Here is a 23,360-nt window from a genome sequence, read left to right as displayed (position 1 = left end):
TAATCATGATGCTAATATGCCTGAACAATAAAGCAAGAAGTATGCTCAACATAAATCATGCAAGTATGCAAGTTTTTTGTTCTTTACTTTTTATTCTTTTAATCTTTGTTCTTTGTTCTTTAATCTCACGGCTAACCCGGGGGTTTCGCCACATTAACTTGCCCACATTAAGTCCATCATCGCGGGCCCTCAGCTGCCTCCCGCTAAGACCGTCCTCGGGTTTACTCCAACCCGTGATGCAAAACTCCGGAGCGCATCGCTCGAGGGGGAGCGACCGCCCTCGAGCACGGAACTCATAGCAAGTATGATCGATCCTTAACTCTAAGGATATATAGTTCAATCATTGTCTTTACACTAACTCTAGTGTTTTTTACATCACTTTATTTTGCTAACTCTAGCAATCATTGTTCTTTAACTTTACTCGTTCTTTATGCCACTTTCGTTTTCTTTCCTTGTCTCTAATCATTGTAATTGTTCTTTGCGTCACATTTCTCTTTGATGCCACACACTAACTCTAGTGTCACTTTACTTTACATTATCGAATGCCACTCGATCTATGTTTTATTGTGTCATTTGTTCTTTCATCTCATTGGGTGCTCACATTATATCTCATGCATACATATAAGGTTGAATAGGTTCTCAAACATTTCAATTAGCACGTGTACTCACATCATGCAACATTCACATATATAACATCACATCTACCCTATAATGCATGCAACAATATAGACATATGCTCAATTGAATGACACATTAGGCATAGAAGGAATTCCAATAAGTTTGGATAGCACCACCCATCTCGTAGGCGTACTAGGATGCTACAATGATTTTCTTGGGATTTTTAGACTCCTAGTTCGCCACCTGCGGCAAAACGAAGCCCTATTAGGTCATTTTGCTCATATCTTTACATCGGCTTTTCGTAACGTTAAACTGAGCGCACCAACGCGTCGGAAATAACCCCAATTAGGTTCCTAGAGGGTCAATTTCACTTTGAAACCCTCCCGAGCAAAAGCCCCAAATTTGGGTGCCCTAGCTCATAGCATATCAAAACCTAGGGTTTGATCTCATTAGAAAGCAAAAGAAGCTTCAATCTACTCTAGAGGCTCCATAAAAACCATCCTTAGCTCAATCCAAACCCTAGTTTGGATTCTACCATGAGAGGGGTGAAGCTCACCTCTAAGCTTCATCACATATACCCAAACCATGGTTTTGATCTCTTAAAGAAGCAAAAGAAAGCTTCCAATACACGAAAGGTTCTATTAAAACCATTTCTAGGTCGCTTGGTTCTCATTTTAGGGTTTCACCATAAAAAGGGATTAAAGCTTACCTCAAAGCTTTCCCTCCTACAAGCTAGAGATGAGGGAGAGGGAGTTTCTTCACTCCTTCTTCTTCTCCACCTTTTTCTTCTTCTTTTTCTTTTTCTTTTCTTTCTTTTCTTTGTCTTCTTCTTCTCCTTCTTGTCTTCTAGAGAGAGAAAGAGAGAGAAGAGTGTGAGAGAGGGAAAGAATGAGAGGAACAAAGCCCTCATAGCCCTCTACATAACCCATATAATGCACAATTGCAAATAAGCCCCTCAACTTTCATTTTATTAAACTGCCCAAACTGGGCAGATTTCGTGTGCGGGGACCGGTCTCCCCGACCAGGGATCGGTTCCCGTAGCTCCTCCCTGCGGGCAGCCAGGGCTCCCGCGCAATGCGACCGGTCTCTCTTTGGGGGATTGATCTCTCCCCGCAGGGACCGGTTCCCGAGAGCTGGTTTTCTGAGATTTAGCCGATTTTCAGCCTTTCTCATTTCTTACGCGTACGGGGACCGGTCTCTCCTTCAGGGATCGGTCCCAGAGAGCACAAAACCTGCAGAGTGCAGATTTTGATTCTTTAGCTCTCAAAAACCTCCCACAATGCACTTTTTATCCTTTCGACACCTTTGGACTTTCCGAAGGGTATCATCCTCGCACTTTGCTCAATTTGACTAAAGTTCGATATTTATTTTCCGAATTTTCGGTATATTACTAATTACTCGCTGTTAAATTGGCTCCACACACTTTCCAATAAGTCCACAATCCACGAATTCAAGTTTTATAGCAATTGGATGCTCCTACACTGCACATGAGCTAAAGCTCCAAAGGTCGCTGCTGGATTTCTGCAGGATTTCTGAGCTTCCAAAGTCCAAAAATGGAAATTAGAGAGATTGGAGGGGGTTAATTGTAAAATTCAGGGTTCCCTGTGAAGAATAGGAGAAAAGAGTTCAAGGGGGTCGTTCAAATCCTTTTATAGAAGTATAGGTTAGGTGCAGTAAGCCTCAAGAATAAACATTGCTAACCTGTTACTCTACTGGAAACTCTAGATTCGGGCGCCTAGAACCCAGAACTGGGCATCCAGAACTTCCAGCCTGCACAACTCAGCCCCTGGGGTTCTCTGTCCGACGGTCTGATGCGCCCTAAAATGGTCCGGCAGACCCCACCTACCACAGCACACATGTTAAAAGGATTGATATTCACGAAGTGACTTTCGAGCTCAAACTTCGGGCGCCCTAAATTGGGTCTGAAATGACTTCAGCATCTAATACAAAACAACACTGAGGATCTGGGCGCCCTAATCCACTTCTGGGCGCCCAAAACTGCCAGAACTTCAGTTTTAGCTTATTTGAGTGCGCCGAGTTCGTTTTTGTGTCCATTCTGCGCCAAAACGACTCCGACCCATTCCGACACTCCACAGATGTGTCGAGGGTCACTAATACTGTAGTCATTCCGACACTTACATCCCAGGGACACTACAGATGGATTGCTGGGCCGCCGTACAGGGCCTGTCGGCAGGCCTGCTCGTAGACGCAAGTTGCTTGCACCAACGCGGGTTGGGCTGGGACCAGCAATTGTGTGACTATAACCATGCAGCTTACTAGCAAAAATAACTCGTTGGCCCAAACCATCAGGCCAAAATACTTGAGCCCAATTATTATTATTAAGGTTCATGGTCCCTTATATTCCTAATAATATAGGACTATTAGGGTGCCACAAACTCCCGTTGTTTAGACCCGATGTCCTCCTCAACCTAATCACACACAGCCCAAGATCACCAGGCAATTTAAGGTCCACCTCACACTTCCGACTGATGAATTGGCTCCGATACCATATATCGGCCTATTTGCAATAATAACTCGTTGGGCCCAAAACACCTGCTCAAAATGCTTAAGCCCAATTATTATTATTATGGTTCATGGTCCCTTATATTCGCAATCACAACCAGTTCCCATCCTATATGGGACTGTTGGGATGTCACAGCGGGGCGCGAGTTAGCACCCGCCGTTGGCTTGGCTGGGCCTAATGCTCTCATGTGTTGTGGGCCGGGCTTAGCTTAGCCGGGCCCAACGCCCATGATTGTATATTTTTTAGTGGAATTGCACGAAGCAAAAAGAGAAAAAATTTTTTTAAAATTACACAACGGATGGAAAGAAAAAATAAAAAGGGTAGGGAAAAATATTTGCATGTTTCATGATCGAGATAAAGCTAAAACTGATTTAGTTTTACTTTTAAAAAAATAAAAAAAATCGATTTCTCATAGAAAACGAATCAGTTTCAAAAAAGAAAGTATAACTAATCTACATTATGCATCTATAATCAAAGAAGCATGCAATAAAGCATCACAAGCATGATGAAAGGCGAAAACATGCAAAAAGAAATGCTCTGATACCAATTGTTGGAATAATAGGGCAGCAGAAACTTACAAGCTGGATAGTCAATGTATCCAGGAAGCGAAATTGGATCGGTTTCGTGTTTTACTAGCCTTCTTTGATCGTCCTTGCCTTTGATGCTTCTGGATCCACCACGTGTCTCGTCTCCTTCCGCTTCTGGATCTACCACATGTCTCGTCTCCGCCCACTGCTGGATCTACCACGTGTCTCGTCTCCTCCCACTCGTTGCATCTCGGATGTGAAGAGGACTAACGGAGTCCTCTTCTACATACCATGCTCCAAAATCCGGGAACATCAGTAGCATTCCTAGAGGAATAGGAATCGGCTATAGAAGTGTTCTGAAGAAAGGAAGAATTTATTTATTTTCTCTTTTCGTGTACTATGATTGATTATTAAGTTTCCTTCTGCCAAAACAAATCGAGGAGGGATATATAGAGCCTGATGGATAGGTATGAATTTGAACTCAACCTTATCTACTCTCTGCTCCGCTCAATCTTATATCCAGAACATATCCAGTCGATCCTGACGTGGACGAACCATATCAGGTCAAACCCAAACCGATTCGGTTTAACCGAATCCATTGTGGACACACCACATGGCATCACTATTGAATTTATTGACACGCATGGAGAAATTGGTATGAACTTCGAAACGACAACAATGGAATAGCCATAGTAATAAAGCAATTGCTGTAGTCACATAAACCATAGTAACCTTTGCATAGGCTCTTTTATTTTCTTCTTCCCTCACCGAATCAATGCCTATTTAGGTTTGCTTCAAACTGCCTCATTGGAGTTCTATTTTGGGTAAAATATTCAGGAACCCATATCCATCAACATCCCTGTAGCAGAATCAAATACACGTGATAGTATTAGATTGTAGTGATGTGATACTATTAGATTGTATTTACAATGTATTTAGAATGTAGATACGGTAGACCATATAATATAATAATTCCATCAGATTGCAATTAGATCCGATGTTTAAGGTAACTCTTTTGCTTTCTTTTGGGGCATCTTTTGTCTTTAACATCTGACTAAAGACATCTGACTATCATTTTTATGCTCATACTTTTTGAAATAATTAAAGATACCTTATCACCTTCTTGTAGAGTGAAAATTATCAGTCTCAATACTCTGCAACATCCTACTTTTTTAATGCTGCAATATTATCTAACTTTATTTGGAATACTACTTGTGAAGCAAGGATTGCCCCTTAGAACTGCAGGAAGCTATTGCCAGTGTGATATTTGCGTCTCCAAGATGTTCAGATTTGCCAGAGTTGATGCAGCTCCGCAATTTGTTTGGTGCCAAGTATGGCAAGGAGTTTGTTTCAGTTGCTTCAGAGCTGCGGCCTGACAGCAGTGTTAATCGACTGGTAAGAAGAATATAAGAACCTTTCTAATTATTAGTTATTAATGTGGAAATTTCCAATAAATTACTTAGCAATTCCTGCAGATAATTGAGAAACTTACAGTCAGAGCCCCACCTCCTGATCTGAAGCTGAAGATTCTTAAAGCAATTGCTCATGAGTACAATCTCAATTGGGACGACTCAAACACTGAAGCGGAATTCAATAAAAAATATGAAGACCTCCTGGTACTAATTTCATTTTTATTTTGCTTCAATGAATATCATTCGCAAAATATCAGTTCCTATTATTCTGCAATGTGGTAGTTGTACAGTTCCCTCAAATCTCTTAACCGTGCACATCTTGGTGCCTGACCTGCTGTTGGTGCCCAGGAAAGACAACAATAACTTACCTATAATGTACTTGTTCATTTGGTTTATTTATGTTAAGTTTATCATCATCCTTTCTTTTCATTTGCATATCCAAGAAACATAAATGGGGAACAACCTTATTTGATTCTTTTTACTCGCAGGATGGATCGCAGCCCTTGTCTAGGAGAGAATACCTCGTTGAGAGCTCTTCGATTATCTTACTTCCTAAAGATGGGAGTTCTGTTTCACCTCCAGCGGAGGGTAATACAAATCAACTTTTGCAGCCATTGGTTCCCCCGACAAAGAGCCATTCTGTGGAGACAGGTCATATTTCTCCCACACGAACTGATGGTGTTATTATTAATAATAGTCAGGCAGGACCACCTGCTGACGAGAAATCTCGTATGCGCCGAAATGCGTCTGATGTTCTGGAGAAAGCTCGAGCTGCCATTGCTGCAGCAGAGCGTGCATGTGCTGCCGCCCGTGCAGCTGCTGATCTCGTAAGAGAAAAATCACCCTGTGCTGCTACTAGTGATGCCCACATCGGTATCTGACGGTATACTTATTTGTTTGTATGAGATTGTTGTGAAGCAAAAATGTCTGCAAAAGAAATGGATTGTCGGTGCTGCATACTCTGTTATGTATTCTCGGTAAAAGTAATATGCAAGAGCTTCCTTTTCATGCTGCATGGTGTACATATTTTGAAGAGGGGAAAGAAAAGAAGAAAAAAGAATTGATAACTGCATAATATACACCATATGCGCGCGAGAGAGTTAAAATTCTTATTTTGGCAAGTAATTTTATTGGAGGATCAGCTCCACTATTCTACTAGACCCTTTGCACCATTGCAAACCTTGTTTTTGCTCGTCAGGCATCGGTAGAAATCTCTTCTGCCCGGAGAAGAGAGGGCAAGGTCCAGAAACCCTTTTTTTTTTTTTAACCCTTTTTCTTTAATAGATGGAATTAATCAATAAAAACAAAAAGTGGTTCTAGCCTCTTATTCATAATGATCTTGTAAGGAAGTAAATTCTCGAAATACGAGAGTTGGACTTCGGTTAGAATCGACTGATTGTCGACTTGGTGTGCTTCGGAAAAGCCAAAGGCATCAAAATGGCCAAAGGTGCATTGGAATGGAGTCCGCGAGAGCAAATGGTATGAAAAACCTACACTTGGCAGATTTGCTCTCGGGACCGGTCCCTAGTGGGAGGGACCGGTTCCTGAACGTGGTCTGCGTGGGTTTGCTCTCGAGGACCGATCCCTGGCAGGGAGAGACCGGTCCCATCGGCTGGTGGTTGCGGTGACGCGTGATGCAACCGGTCCCCGGGCCAGAGGGACCGGTTTTCGAACGCGTAGATTTGGGGAGGTCCTGAGGGACCGGTCCCTGGTAGGGAGAGACCGGTCCCCGTAGCCCGAATCTGCCCAAGATGGGCTGTGCATTGTTGGCAAAGTTGAGGGGTTTTTATGCAATTGTAGCATGAGTTGGGGCTATATGAGAGTGAGCTCTTTCTTTCTTCTCATTTTTTTCCCCAAACATAAACCTAACTCCCTCTCTCTCTCTATACTCTCTTCCTCTCTCTCTAGAAGGTGAAGAAAAGAAGGGTTTTGGTGGAGAAGCAAGTAAGGAGAAGGATCTACGTCGTCTTCTTCTTCTTCTCAAGCTTGGAGTAAGCTTTTGGAAGTAAGCTTCTAAGCTCAACCATAGTAGACTTCCAGGGTTTAGATCTTGAAGCTCTAGAATGGTTTAGATGGAACTCGAGCATGCTAAATAGATGCTTTAATGCATGAGTTGGAGATTTAGCGATGGATTCTTGTATGATTTCAAGTTAGAGCTCCAAAAATGGGGTTTTGTGATTTGTTGGGTATTGATCTAAATTGATCAAGTGTAAACCTAATTGCTAGGTGTTTAAACGCATAGGCGAAGACAGTTCGACGATTCGTCGAGCGGGTGCGAAGTTACGGGAGAAAGGGGCTTTCCGAGTTTCGTTTCCGCCTAGGAGGCCGAGACGACGTCGTAAAATCGACGAACTTCATTCCTAAAGTTGTGACAACGCTAGAAGGTGGGTGGTGTCATCCCGAAGCAACCGGGCTCCTCTTTATGTCTTAGTCCATTTTAAATCTTGCATCTTTTGCATATATGCATTGTAGGATAAATGTGCATTTTCATTTCTTTATGCTTTCCTAGATGATATCATAGTGTGAGTTGAATGCTTGATATAGCGGATAGATAAGGATTGGGTCGAGACATTGAATCCTATAGTGCTGAGATAAGAGATGGACTCGATGGTTGATAAGACATAACGAGTGGCATGTAAGTAACAATGACAACAGAACGAGTGGCATATAACTTAACATGTAAATGACACTTGACATGTGAACTTAGGGATAGGTGGATTCTCTAGTGATGAGTCATTGAATAAGAACTTAGTGTAGTTAAACACTTGCAAATGGACATTGGGATAGGTGAATTCCCGAGTGACTGTTAGCCTTAGTGGATAGGGTATCCTCGAGTTGAGAGGATTGGATCATACTCGCTGTCTGTTCAGAACTTGTGTTGGTCGCTCCTTACAAGTGTGCGCTCCGGAGTTTTGCCACATGAGGGATAGCCTTATAGGGTCCCTGGGATAGCCTTATGGGGGTCCCGCAGACGGTCTCAGGTTTGTGAACGAGTTGAGTTTCCTTACCACGAGATGCATGTGAGTCGTGGGCGAACCTCAGGGTTGGCCAAGGATTGGGTAAGTTAAGAAAATTGATGAACAAGTAAATAATATTACTTCTTGGATATAGTGGCATGTTAGTTGATTACTTATTTATCACATTGTGCATGCATACATTGGATATGATTTGGGCATAGTAGTATAGCTTTCTTACTACGTCGTTACTGCTTTCACATATCTATCTGTCTATCTATCTGCTTGTGCCCACTTGAACCTAGTGGGGAGATCGGCGGAGTCGGTGGCCGAACCCACTGGGAACTATGGACAATAGTTCTCACCCCACTTTATTGCAGGGCCGAGTACGAGTGCTCCGGGCGAGGATCGCGGTAAGGGCTTAGCGCCCTAGCATTAGTATCCCTCCAGTTGCATTAGAGGTGCCTACCTCTATGAGAGTAGATGATGTATAGGTTGTGAGATACATTTTGGAGAGATGTGAATAAACTTGTACCTATATTTTGGATGAAACAAACATGTAAATTGTATAAATGTTCAAAACATGATGTAATAGATAGAGCTCTCTTTTTATGCACTTGTTTAGATACTTGTGTTACTTGCTCTTGCTGTTATGCACTTGTGGTGCTTTTATTATCGTTGTATGGATCATGTATGTATTGAATTGTTCCTGGGCTAATTCTTGTACATGATCCCGTGCTTGAGCCTTGGGCGGACAGGGGAGGTGTTGTCCGTTCGGCGTCTGTTCGACGTGCTAGAACCAGACCAAATGGATAGCAGTCTCGGGGTGTGACAGGTGTTTATGGTATCAGAGCAAGTAACAGCAAGTAAAGAGAGAAGTCTAGGATTGACCTAGGAGGCCCTAGGATGGAAACCTTAAGGCTATAGGCGCGTGAGTGAGACGTGAACCTATGACAGTGGTGGGAGTTGATCGATTGGGTCAGGATTGAAGTGTGTTTCCAGTAATGACTGGAAACGGATTCAAGTGGTACGAGTCCTTGACTCGCAGTGGTTATGTTGGCGGCCGACAACATGACACTAAGAGTCTAGAATGAGTGCACTTGTGTGCTTCCGCCTAATTGCGATGTCGAGTCGCGTTATTTCGTAAATGCGATGAGGTTTAACGGGTAAAGGTGATTAACCAAGTTGGTTGTGTTTTAGGAGCTAATGTCCCCAAGGCGCTACACGCGTAGATCTGTTCCGGCACCGTCTCCTGAGGTGCCCGAGCAAGTTGGATCTAGCGAAGTGCAAGAGTTGCGGGCGCAAATGACTGCGCTAGCTGGCGTGGTGCAGCTCCAAGAGAGTCGGTTTGAGCGGCTCCAAGAGCTTATGGAGCGTTAGGCGGCGGCGACCGCGACGGCAACTGAAGGTCGTGATCCGCCCGCCCCCTCGGCGCGCGTGCCTGAAGCGGCTGAGGGTGAGGGCATAGCAGTAGTTCCGGTGGCGGCACGTCCCCCGTTGGCAAGTGTTCATCCGGCGGCCTCGGGTTCGGCGACACCCGATGCGGCGGCCGAAGAGGTGGAATGGGAGCGTGCGTTGGCGGCTCTTATCAAGTTGAGGAAGTTCGACCCGCTTATTTTCGAGGGGGAAAAAGTAGAGCCGTCGATGGTGGAGTCGTGGGTTGACTCAATGGAGATGCTCTTTGAGGACTTATCCACCTTGGAGAAGGATAAAGTATACCTCGCCACCCATTGCCTCGAGAAGGCGGCGAAAGTTTGGTGGAAGCGGGTAAAGCAGGATCGGTCTTCCGACCTTCCGCCGATGTTATGGGAGGAGTTTAAGAAGACAATGTTCACAAACTACTTCCCCGACACTGTGAAACCGAAGCTACAGGAGAAATTTCGTAAGTTGAGACAGGGGGACCGTTCAATAGCGGACTTATGAATAGGAGTTCTCTCATATCATAGATTGTGTCCCGGATGTTGTTCGAGATGATCGGGATCGGGCAGATTGGTTCTTGCGAGGGCTTCGGCCGGGGATATATAGGGCCGTGCAGCTGTTCAAGCTCACGACCTTTGCCGAGATATTTGACCGAGCGTCGTGGGCGGAGCACGGTGATGCCCACGTGCGAGAGGAGCGTGAGCTGATGGCCGAGTCGAAGGACAAAGGGAAGAAGCGTGAGGACGGTGGTTCAGGGGGGCAATCTAGTTCCAAGAAGCCCCCGAAGTACCCGCAATCACAGTCCAGAGGCTGTGGTGCGCCGCAGTGCGTCATTTGTGGTGGAGACCACCCCGCGTCGCGTTGCAGTCAGCGGCAAGGGAAATGCTTCAAGTGTGGGCAAGCGGGACACTTTATTCATGACTATCCTGGAGGAGCTTTGCCGGCTCCGTCTGTCGCATCGGCTCTAGTGACTCCGGCACATTATGGAGGAGCCCCACTGACAGCAGTATCGGCTGGACGCGCGNAAGAAGCTTCAAGGCGGTGGTTCGGGGGACAATCTAGTTTCAAGAAGCCCCCGAAGTATCCGCGATCGCAATCCAGAGGCCGTGGAGCGCCGCGATGTGTCATCTGTGGTGGAGACCACCCCGCGTCGTGTTGTAGTCAACGGCAGAGGAAATGTTTCAAATGTGGGCAAGCGGGACACTTTGTCCGCAACTGTCTTGGAGGAGCCTTGCCTGCTCCGTCTGTCGCATCGGCTCCAGCGACTCCGGGACATTACGGAGGGCCCCGCATGCAGCAGCATCGGCTGGACGCGCGATGGCGCCGCATCAACCTGAGATGACGCGATCGGCTCCGAGCGGACGGGTATTCGCCGCTCAAGCCGAGGAGCCTGCCGAGGCCGAGGATCGCCGCTCAAGCCGAGGAGCCTGCCGAGGCCGAGGAGCGCCACGTCGTGGCAGGTATGGTTTTAATTAACGGAGTTTGCTCAAGGGCTATGTTTGATACAGGTGCCACGCATTCATTCATCAGTAGATCATTTGCACAAATGCATGACATTGGGATTCAGTCGAGTCAGAGCACCTGGCGAGTAGAGGGCCCCGAGTGTGCGTTCGTTATTCGTAAGGAGTGTCCGACGTGTCCAGTTCAAGTGGGCGACTGGATCATGCCAATTCGGATGTTGATGCTCAAGAGGTTAAAAGACTTTGACGTTATACTGGGCATGGACTGGCTTTCGAAATACTACGCGTCTATTGATTGTAGACATAAGGTGGTAACGTTTCGGGAGCCAGGATAGGAGGAGTTCACATATCGAGCGTGTAAGAGCTCATGCTTCGCCGCGACGGTATCTACGACGAGAGCGAGGAAGTTGGTTCACAGCGGTTGCGTGGCTTATTTGGCGACCGTTGTGGAAGTAGACCGAGTAGTCCCTGCACTCAACGAGTTGTTGGTGGTTCGGAAATTTCCGGACGTATTTCCTACGGAGTTACCGGGGATGCCGCCTAATCGAAAGATCGAGTTTGTGATAGACTTGATCCCCGGGACGGCACTGATCTCAAAGGCCCCGTATCGCATGGCGCCGGTTGAGTTAAAGGAGTTGAGGGCTCAATTGCAAGATCTCCTCGACAAGGGATTCATCAGGCCGAGTGTGTCACCGTGGGGAGCCTCGGTATTATTTGTGCGGAAGAAAGATGGATCGTTTCGACTCTGCGTGGACTATCGCGAGTTGAACAAGGTCACGATCAAGAATAAGTACCCACTGCCCCGAATCGACGATTTATTTGATCAACTACAGGGGTCGTGTGTGTACTCAAAGATAGACCTACAGTCTGGTTATCACCAGCTGAAGATAAAGCCGGAAGATGTTCAGAAGACCGCGTTCCGCACGCGGTATGGGCATTATGAATTCACGGTCATGTCGTTTAGGCTCACGAACGCCCCGGCAACATTCATGGATTTAATAAACCGCGTCTTCAAGGAGTACTTGGACCGATTCGTCGTGGTTTTTATATACGACATTTTGGTCTATTCACGTAGTGACGAGGATTATGCCGAGCATCTAAGGCTAGCGTTTCAAATCCTTCGGGAGGAGAAGTTGTATGCAAAGCTAAAGAAGTGCGACTTTTGGCTCCGAGAGGTCGCATTTCTGGGGCATGTTATTTTCGAGGGTGGTGTATCTATTGACCTGAGGAAAGTTGAGGCGGTCAAAGATTAGCCGCGCACGACTAATGTCACGGAGGTTCGAAGCTTCGTGGGCTTGGCGGGCTATTATAGACGGTTCATGGAGGGCTTCTCGAAAATAGTTATCCCACTTACTCGTCTGATGCAGAAGGGCACCAAGTTTATTTGGAGCGAGGACTGCGACTGGAGTTTCAACGAGTTGAAGGAGAAGTTGACTTCGACTCCGGTGCTTGCTTTACCGGTGCTAGGTGAGGACTTTGTGGTTTACAGTGACGCGCTTCATTCAGGATTGAGGTGTGTTCTGATGCAAGGCGGAAAGGTGATTGCGTATGCGTCCCGTCAGTTGAAAAGTTATGAGAAGAACTACCCTATCCACGACTTGGAGTTAGCCGCGGTGGTATTTGCTCTCAAGTTGTTGAGGCATTACTTGTATGGCGCGCGTTGCGAAGTGTATACTGACCACAAGAGTCTGAAATATTTGTTCACGCAATATGAGTTGAACATGCGACAACGGCGGTGGTTAGAGCTGCTTAAAGATTATGATCTCGATATTCTCTACCACTCCGGGAAGGCGAATGTAGTCGCTGATGCACTTAGTAGAAAGTCGGCGAAGAACCTCGCGATGTGGGTCACGAATCAGGAGCCCCTATGGAAGGAAATGGGGCGGATTGATCTCGAGGTTGTAGCTCCGGAGGTTCCGGCTATGTTGTCAACTCTCGTTGTTCAACCAACCCTGTTGGAGAGAATTGGGGGTTGCAACCTACAGACCCAACTCTCCAAAAGGTGCGGCGCAACATCGAGAGCGGACGTGACGGCGATTTCAGTGTAGACGCCGAGGGTGTGCTTCGATTTCGGAACCGGTGGTGTGTACCAGACAATGAAGAGATTCGGAAGCTGATTCTGAAAGAAGCGCATTGGTCGCCTTATAGCATCCACCCGGGCGGCACCAAGATGTACCAAGATCTGAAACAGCATTATTGGTGGCCGGGAATGAAAACCGATATTGGACGCTATGTGGCGCAGTGTCTGGTGTGCCAGCAGGTCAAGGCAGAGCGCCGATTTCCAGCGGGAAAGCTTCAGAGTTTACCTACCCCCGCTTGGAAATGGAAGGATGTGACAATGGACTTTGTGGTCGGCTTGCCTCGTTCATCGAGTGGCCACGATGCAATCTGGGTGATTGTGGATCGTTTGACGAAGTCGGCACACTTTCTGCTGATCCACACGACTTGGGCAGGTGATAGGCTAGCGCAGGTATGCCTTGATGATATTGTGAGGTTGCACGGGGTGCCAAAGTCGATCGTATCGGATCGAGACCCTCGGTTCACTTCGCATTTTTGGAAGAGCCTGCAAGAAGCGTTGGGCACACGGCTCGACTTCAGCACCGCTTTTCATCCTCAGACAGATGGACAGTCAGAGAGGACTATACAGATTCTGGAGGATATGTTGCGGGCGTGTATCATTGATTATAGGGGTAGTTGGAGTAATCACTTACCGATGGCCGAGTTCGCCTACAACAACAGTTATCAGGCTAGTGTAGGGATGGCACCGTTCGAAGCTCTTTATAGGTAGAAGTGCCGATCTCCTATTCATTGGAGTGAGGTAGGCGAGCCTACGGTTCTTGGCCTCGATGTCTTGCGAGAGGCGGAGGAGAAAGTTCGCCTTGCTCGCCAGAGATTGCTTACGGCACAGTCGAGGCAAAGGAGTTATGCAAACAAGCGCCGTAGAGATTTGGAATTCGTAATGGGCGACCGCGTCTTCTTGAAGGTCTCGCCTATGAGGGGTGTAAGGCGATTTGGAGTGCGGGGAAAGTTGAGTCCCCGATATATTGGGTCGTACGAGGTGTTGGAGCGGATTGGTGCGGTGGCTTATCGGCTCGCATTGCCGCCGAAGCTCGCCGATGTTCACAATGTCTTCCATATCTCCAACCTCCGCAAATATATTCACGATCCCGAGCATGTGTTGTCATATGAATTGCCGAAATTGCGCGAGGATATGAGCTATGAGGAGTTTCCGGTGTTGATTATTGCTCGAGAAGTGCGGAAGTTGAGAAATCGCGAAATTTCCTACGTTAAGGTTCGGTGGACCAATCATAACGATCGCGAGGCTATGTGGTAACTTGAGGAAGCAATGAAAGCGCAGCACCCTCATCTTTTTGAGGCGTGAGTAAGGTATGAATTAAGTTCGAGTTTAATTAAGAATTGAGTTCGTTTCGAGGATGAAACTCTTTTAAAGGTGGGGAGGATGTAAGGAAGTAAATTCTCGAAATACAAGAGTTGGATTTCGGTTAGAATCGAATGATTGTCGACTTGGTGTGCTTCGATAAAGCCAAAGGCATCAAAATGGCCAAAGGTGCATTGGAATTGAGTCCGCGAGAGCAAATGGTGTGAAGGACCTACACCTGGCAGATTTGTTCTCGGGGACGGGTCCCTGGTGGGAGGGACCGGTTCCCGAACCTAGTCTGCACGGGTTTGCTCTGGGGGACCGGTCCGTGGCAGGGAGAGACCGGTCCCATCGGCTGGTGGTTGCGGCGACGCGTGATGCAACCGGTCCCCGGGCCAGAGGGATCGGTTTCCAAACGTGTAGATTTGGGGAGGTCCTGAGGGACCCGTCCCTGGTAGGGAGAGACCGGTCCCCGTAGCCCGAATCTGCCCAAGATGGGCTGTGCATTGTTGGCAAAGTTGAGGGATTTTTATGCAATTGTAGCATGAGTTGGGGCTATATGAGAGTGAGCTCTTTCTCTCTTCTCATTTTTTTCCCCAAACACAAACCTAACTCCCCCTCTCTCTCTATACTCTCTTCCTCTCTCTCTAGAAGGTGAAGAAGAGAAGGGTTTTGGTGGAGAAGCAAGTAAGGAGAAGGATCTACGTCGTCTTCTTCTTCTTCTCAAGCTTGGAGTAAGCTTTTGGAGGTAAGCTTTTAAGCTCAACCATGGTAGACTTCTAGGGTTTAGATCTTTAAGCTCTAGAATGGTTTAGATGGAACTCTAGCATGCTAATTAGATGTTTTAATGCATGAGTTGAGATTTAGTGATGGATTCTTGTATGATTTCAAGTTAGGGCTCCAAAAATGGGGTTTTGTGATTTGTTGGGTATTGATCTAAATTAATCAAGTATAAACCTAATTGCTAGGTGTTTAAACGCGTAGGCGCAGATGGTTCGACGATTCGTCTAGCGGGTGCAAAGTTACGAGAAAAAGGGGCTTTCCGAGTTTCGTTTCCACCTAGGAGGCCGAGACGACGTCGTAAAATCGGCGAACTTCATTCCTAGAGTTGTGACAACGCCAGAAGGTGGGTGGTGTCATCCCGAAGCAATCGGGCTCCTCTTTATGTCTTAGTGCATTTTAAATCTTGCATCTCTTGCATATATGCATTGTAGGATAAATGTGCATTTCCATTTTCTTATACTTTCCTAGATGATATCATAGTGTGAGTTGAATGCTTGATATAGCGGATAGATAAGGATTGGGTCGAGACATTGAATTCTATAGTGCTGAGATAAGAGATGGACTCGATAGTTGATAAGACATAACGAGTGGCATGTAAGTAACAATGATAATAGAACGAGTGTGTCACGCCCCGGGGCTCAGCGGAAGCCTATCCGGCACGTGTCCAGACCCGCCATACGTCTAAAACATATAAGGCGTCTACAAAATTTCCAATAATTAAAACAGTAATACAAAGAGATCTAGTGATATCAGAGCATTTTACAACTAGTTCTAAAACAAAGAAGAGAACATAAAGCTGATAATCCACTAAATAAAGGCATAAAGTAAATACAATAGGAGCCCCATAACGAGTGCTAAGTGAAGTACAAGGTGGTCTCTCTATACATGGCACAAAACTTCTCCCTCTCTCAAAATACAAAAAGGGGGAGTAACCACCTAGCGCAAAAGAACTCTCCACGAGCTAGCTAAGCGACACCCTTGCCGCGATCCCGTGCCTCCGCCGGTGCCGAAAGCTCTGAAAGGAAAACATAGAAATAGGGGCGTGAGAACTATTAAATAATAGTTTCCAGTGGGCAATTACTGACTTCAGTGAAATGCACCACTAGGCCCGAAACTATAAAAGAAGGTCAGTGTACAACTATAACAAAAGCGATAAATGCACTGTAGCTAAATAAATAAACTAGTACCCAATAATCATGATATCTCTACTTAGCATGATTTGCATAAGTAAGAAAGCAACTACTAGATATATATACACATGAATACCCAACATGCAATGCATGAATATGCAACTACCCAAAGTCCCCAATGTAATAGTAAAGATGTCATTGTTTACTATGCTAGTCAATGTTCACTTGTCACTTATCTGTTTAAAGTTCAGCTCTGATAAGACCTACCCGAAGGCTGTCTGGCATAAGACCCACCCGAAGGCTGTTTGGCTTTACCCTGCCTAATGGCCCCGTGGTAGTCAACATCCCGATCCTAGGAATGAGCCTTTCCCACGGCAATCCACTTCGGCGCCCAATCCCGCACGGCGAACGTATCGTAATGGCCAACTCCGGAGTGCCGGCTTGTAGGGAGCGACCCTCACAAGCATGTGCGAATAAGCACAATGGCAAGCATGCTATCAGTATGTCATAAGTACCAAGTCCTCATGTCTACAATATGGAATATGCCACAACTCTCTCATAGGCCTATCTTTATGTCATCATGTCTAAAACATGGAAATAATAGATGCCCATGGCCTATCTCTATGTCTCAATACAATAGTTTCATAATGTGCTAGTCTAAGTGCCCCTTTATGACACTTTCGTTTACTAAGTCCAAGCTTAACCCAAAGGTTCATCAATGCTTAATTAAGTCATTCTAAACACATAGAACATGATTCTAAACGACTAGCATGAGCACTACCCAAATGCATGCATCAATACCCGCAATGCTCTACTATATAGAGGAAAAATTTTCTTATACGTAACACATGCATTTTAGGAGTTCTAAAATTCACATAAATTTCATTTAGCATAGATTTGCATTTAAAAAAATAGTAAACGAAAGGTTTAGGAAGCTTAGGGGCCATTTCGCCCCGTTTTCATGAAGCCAAACCCACCGATGACAACGAAACTCTCCGTTTGCTCCAACGAAGGCGTCCTCTAGCCTCCTAGTACCCTAGAGGTATAAAAACAAGTGTCACACGAATCAAACGAACAATACTTAGCTCAATCATTAAGCTAATCAAGCATAGGTGAGGAAAACTCACCTCTAGTGCAAAAATCTCCTATAAAGCTTCAAAAGGGAGTTAGAATCCTTCCAATCCAAGCCAAAGAAAGATTCTAATCCCAACAATCTAGCGTCAAAATTTCTAGATTCAAAATGCCCAAAAATAAGCCATAAAACCTCATTCTAGGGTTTAATTCCAAAAAAATATCATCAAGGTTAGGAATTTAGAGGAAAGAACAAGTCATTTACCTCTAAAATGCTCCAATCCAAGCTCTAAACTGTCAAAGTCCAAAGATCTCTCCTCCACCAAGCCTCAAATCCAAGCTTCTAGCTCCATCAATGGTAGAAAAGCATAAAAGAGAAAAGAAAAGAGATTAGTCCACCAAAAATCCATCTAAAACGGAGATCAAATGCAAGTGGAGCAAGGTGGAGCTCCTCTCACCTTCTCCTCCTCTGGTTCCAGCACAAAAAAAGACCTAAGGGGCGTGGGTGCTATTATAAGAAGCCCACAATTGCGAAAAACTCCCTGCAGTTCAAACTGTACGAAATCTGCCGCCTTGTACCGGTACACGGGTCCTTGTACCGGTACAAGACCCACGAAAAGCCAAACCCGAAGCTCGGGTTGCGGGGTTCTGCGGCCCTGTACCGGTACAAGCCAGTGGCTGTACCGGTACAACCATCAACCTTGTACCGATACAGCCATCAGCCCTGTACCGGTACAAGCCCTGCAGAATGTAGTCCGAGAGTCAGCCCAAATCCCGTTTTTTCGGGTTTTGGTGCACGGCTTTAAACCACAATTCTCGAGATACGTGCCATAGGTCGGAACACAGTCAACGACCCACCAGAAAATTTGGAAAAGCTCGACACACAGATCAAACACTCGAACCTCGCAATTTGCGAAGGTCTAGTGTGTTACATTCACCCATTCTAAAAAGGAATTTCGTCCGCGAAACTCAAAATGCGACGTACCTCAAGACTCCACCTGAAAAAGGTGAGGGTAGCGCTCCTGCAAAGCGCTCTCCAGCTCCCACGTAGCCTCTCGCTCCCCGTGGTTGCTCCAAAGAACCTTCACATATAGAATGTCCCGATTCCGCAGCTTCTTCATTTCGCGAGCTTAGATCTTCACAGGTTGCTCCTCGAAGCTTAAATCCTCATGCAGCTCCACTGGTATAGCAGCCAAAACGTGAGCTGGGTCATGGATATACTTCCGAAGGACCGATACATGAAAGACATCGTGTACACACGATAGGTTCGGTGGTAGAGCAAGTCTATATGCTACCGGGCCTACACGCTCCAAAATTTTATACGGTCCAATGAAACAGGGGCTCAACTTTCCCCGAATCCCAAATCTCTTTATTCTTCTAGTCGGCGAGACCTTTAAGAAAATATGGTCTCCAACTTGGAACTCCAAGTCTCGCCGCCGTCGATCAGCATAGCTCCTCTGTCTGCTCTGCGCCGTCAAAAGTCGTTCCCGAGCAATGCGAACCTTGTCCTCAGCTTCCTGGAGCACATCAGGGCCTAAAGCCAATCTTTCGCCCACTTCAGTCCAATGAAGGGGCGATCTATACTTCCGTCCATAAAGTGCTTCGAATGGCGCCATCTTGATGCTTGCTTGATAACTGTTGTTATAAGCAAACTCTGCCATAGGTAGATACTGCGACCATCCTCTCTGGAAGTCTATCACACATGCCCGGAGCATATTCTCTAAGGTCTGAATAGTGCGCTCCGACTGTCCATCACTCTGCGGGTGGAAAGCAGTGCTGAAGTCCAATCGAGTGCCAAGGGCGTCCTGCAGACTCCTCCAAAAGTGAGACACAAACCGGGTGTCTCGATTAGATACAATCGAAGTAGGCACTCCGTGAACCCGCACAATCTCATCAAGGTACACTTGTGCGAGCTTTTTTTCAGTCCAAGTAGTATGAATAGGCACAAAGTGCGCCGACTTCGTTAACCTATCCATGATCACCCAAATAGCATCGTGCCCTGCTTGAGAGCGAGGCAATCCTGTCACGAAGTCCATGGTGATCTTCTCCCACTTCCACACAGGAATAGGTAAACTCTGAAGCTTCCCTGTAGGAACTCGGTGTTCCGCTTTCACTTGTTGGCAAGTTAGACATCTAGCAACGAACTTGCCAACATCCTTTTTCATCCTGGGCCACCAATAGAGCAACTTTAAGTCCTTATACATCTTGGTGCCACTCGGATGTATAGCATAGGGCGCCCGGTGCGCTTCTTGAAGAATGTCTTCTTTAATTCCTGAATCCGCCGGAACACATAGTCGTCCTCGAAAGCGCATCAACCCTCGGTCGCCCACAAGGAACTCGCCGGTGCAACCATCAATCATTTTTCCTCTAATCTTTTGCAATTCTAAATCGGAGACTTGTTTTTCTTTAATTCTATCCAGCAATGTAGGTTGCACTGCTAAAGTCATCAACCTCAGAGGCGTATCAGGAGTCACCACCTCCAGCTCTAACCGTTTCATCTGCTCGATCAACTGCGGTTGAGTCATAATATGCATCGCTAAGTTTTCCATCGATTTTCTACTTAGCGCATCCGCCACCACGTTAGCCTTGCCCGGGTGGTAGAGAATAGTAAGATCATAATCCTTGAGTAGCTCCAACCATCTGCGCTGTCTCAAGTTTAACTCCTTCTGAGTGAATAGATATTTCAAGCTCTTGTGATCCGTGTACACTTCACACCACTCGCCATAAAGGTAATGGCGCCATAGCTTCAATGCGAACACCACGGCCGCCAACTCCAAATCATGCGTAGGGTAGTTCTTTTCATACTCCTTCAGTTGGCGAGAAGCATACGTGATCACCTTGCCATCCTGCATCAATACACAGCCCAAACCATTAAGTGAAGCATCACTATAAACCACATACCCTGCTCCAGCTACTGGTAGGGTCAAGATCGGGGCGGTCGTCAATCTTTGCTTCAACTCTCGGAAGCTTCGCTCACACGCATCATTCCAAATGAACTTAACTCCTTTATGCGTGAGTCTCGTGAGGGGAGTAGATAACCTTGCAAATCCCTCAACAAACCGTCTATAGTAGCCGGCCAAGCCAAGAAAGCTCCGTATCTCCGTGACGCTCGTCGGCCTTGGCCAATCCTTGATAGCCTCAATTTTTCTCGGGTCCACGGCGATGCCTGATCCTGAAATCAAATGTCCAAGGAATGCTACATCTCGAAGCCAAAATTCGCATTTCTTAAACTTGGCATAGAGTTCCTCTTCCCGAAGTACTTGGAGTACAATCCTCAAATGCTCCTCGTGATCTGCATCACTCCGGAAATAAACCAAGATGTCGTCGATGAACACCACGACGAACCTATCCAGATAAGGCTTAAAGACACGGTTCATCAGATCCATAAAAGCTGTCAGGGCATTAGTAAGCCCAAACGGCATAACAGTGAACTCATAGTGTCCATACCGTGTCCTAAAAGCCGTCTTCGAAACGTCCTCGGACTTGATCTTTAACTCATGGTATCCCGACTGCAAGTCTATCTTGGAATACACACACGATCCCTGAAGCTGATCAAATAAGTCGTCGATTCTCGGCAACGGATACTTATTCTTAATCGTGACTTTATTAAGTTCCCGATAATACGCACATAGGCGAAGCGATCCGTCCTTTTTTTTGACGAACAAAACTGGCGCTCCCCAAGGCGAGACGCTCGGCCGAATGAAGCCTCTGTCCAGAAGATCTTGTAGCTGTGCTCTCAACTCCTTCAACTCCGCCGGTGCCATCCTATAGGGTGCCTTTGAGATTGGGGTAGTCCTAGGGACGAGATCTACCACAAACTCGATCTCCCTATCAGGAGGCATACCCGGTAGCTCAGCTGGAAACACATTTTGAAACTCCCGTACCACCGGGATGTCCTCAAGTCTAGGCGTATCATCATCGCTCCTCGACACAACACTAGCCAAAAAGGCTTCACAGCCTCTACTGATCAGCTGCCTAGCTCGAGACGAGCTGATCGTCATCGCGAAAAGCGAACTCTGGCATCCTCTAAAAATCACCTCAACTTACCCCGGTTCTCTAAAAGTGACCGTGCGATTCTTGCAATCAATCGTGGCATAATACTTGGTTAACCAATCCATGCCTAAGACTACATCAAATTCCCCCAGCTTGCGTAAGGCTAGTAAGTCCACGGGTATAATCCAATCTCCTATCCGAATAGGGCAACTGGGGCAATACTCTCTAATATCCAAAGAGTGGTCGGGTACAACAACATGTCCCGGATGCAATAAAGAAACCAATGGAATGCCATGCAACTCGGCAAACAGCCGATTTATAAATGAATGTGATGCACCGGTATCAATAATGCACGAACTCTAATGCCATCAAGTAAAATGATACCTGCAACCACATCCCTGACTGTCGCCGCCTTCTCGGTCTGAGCGGCATACATGCGGCCACTCGAGGCTTGGCGTGATCCCTCGTTCTGGCGCTAGGCGGGTGGCCGCCCAGGCTGGTACTGTGCCGATGGAGTCCCCTGGCTGGCGGCTGGTAGAGCTGGTGCTGAAGCAGTCGACGGTGCTGGTGAAAAGCTCCTCGGGCACTCGGTCCGCACGTGGCCCTCCTGGCCACACTGGAAGCACCTGCCCGCCCGCTGTGGACACTGCGGTAGGTGTTGAGGACCACCACAGATCACACATGGGAAGGGCCGGCGTCGATCAGATCCTCCGCGCTGAGGTGCCGGGCCACGCCCACTCTGCTAGCTCCTGGGGTGCTTCGGCGGCCTCCTGGAGTGCGTCTGGCCCGCACCCTCCGCCGCAGGCCTTTTGGCCTTACCCCTATCCAAGCCCTCTCGCCGCTCTCCACAATGAGCGCGCGATTCACCACCTCCCGGTAGGTTTGGAGGTTGGAGGATTGCACAAACCGGTAGATAGACGGTCTCAACCCTCGCTCGAAGATGCGGGCCTTGTCCTCGTCGTCCCGCACGACGAAAGGCACGCAATGCAGAAGGAAGATCGGGAGCACGGGGCGGCGCGGGGGCGGGTGTGGGCCCAGCGAAGAGAGAAGGGAATTTATTTTTATTTTTATTTATTATTTTTGTCCTCCTTCAATTTTTTTTTTAATATATGGGAAGAAAATCGCTGGAGGCGAGGCGCGCGTGCGGCATGCGCGCGGGGCATGGCTCGCGTGGGTGGCCAGCGAGGGAAGAGGAAGGATTTTTTTAATTTTTTATTTTATTTTATTTTTTATTTTTTTTTGTCTCTCTCTACGATTTTCTCTTAATATATGATTGAAGAAAATTATCAATTTTTTTAAATTCAATCTAATTTTTGTTTGTTTTTATAAAAATTTAAATATATAACTAATTTTAAATAGTTTAAATTATTTGTATTAAATAATTACTTTTAATTAAGCTGAATAAAAAATTATAAAATATTAAAAAAGAAAGAAATTTTAAAATAAAACAAAAAAAGTAAAAAAAAAATAAAATGAAGGAATAAGATAGATAAAAGAGAATAGAGCAAAACTGTAGAACAATAAATTATTTTTTTATAAATTATATATAATTATAATTATAATTATAAAAATATATAATTATATATAATTTTTTATTACATGTTTGCCTTTTTTTTTTAATACTTCTTATAATTTATATTTTTATAATTTTTATACAGCAAAAGCTTATTGTTTAGTTTTTTTTTATATATAATGTTTTTAGGCTTTCTTTATTTATTATTTATTTTATTTATATAATTTATTTTGCTACGAGGAAACATGTCGCCGCATCGCGCGCGTCTTATATCCACAGTTAAAAGATGCCGTGGCATACTTTGGGAAAGGTGGGAGGGCTGCGGGGCGGGTGTTTGCTGTGCCATCTTTTTTTTTTTTTTCCTCTTACGTTTTCTTCTTCTTTCTACTAATTTTAAACAAAAAAATAAATTAATTTTTTTTAATCTAATTTATATTTTCTTTTTTATTGTAACAATTTAAAATATATAATATTTTATATAAATTTTTAAATAATTTAATTATATGTATTAAAATAAAATTGATATCATAATATTGATTACTTAGATATAAATTGTAGCAATAAAAAAAATAGAGAT

General features: G+C 45.7%; 1 protein-coding gene across 3 annotated transcripts in view; it reads left to right on the top strand.

The window, feature by feature from the left end:
• LOC109722485 (IST1-like protein) overlaps positions 1-6,148 on the top strand; it is a 31,440-nt gene extending 25,292 nt beyond the window's left edge. For all 3 annotated transcript variants that reach the window (XM_020250558.1, XM_020250560.1, XM_020250559.1), the window contains 3 exons: positions 4,890-5,064; positions 5,145-5,285; positions 5,570-6,148. In XM_020250558.1, coding sequence (XP_020106147.1) covers positions 4,890-5,064; positions 5,145-5,285; positions 5,570-5,962 — 709 coding nt within the window. In that variant the 3' untranslated portion in view covers positions 5,963-6,148. The remainder of the gene's footprint in view (positions 1-4,889; positions 5,065-5,144; positions 5,286-5,569) is intronic.

Source organism: Ananas comosus, linkage group 16 (assembly GCF_001540865.1).
Source record: "Ananas comosus cultivar F153 linkage group 16, ASM154086v1, whole genome shotgun sequence".
Lineage (NCBI taxonomy): Eukaryota > Viridiplantae > Streptophyta > Magnoliopsida > Poales > Bromeliaceae > Ananas > Ananas comosus.
This window is presented reverse-complemented; position numbering and strand designations above follow the sequence as displayed.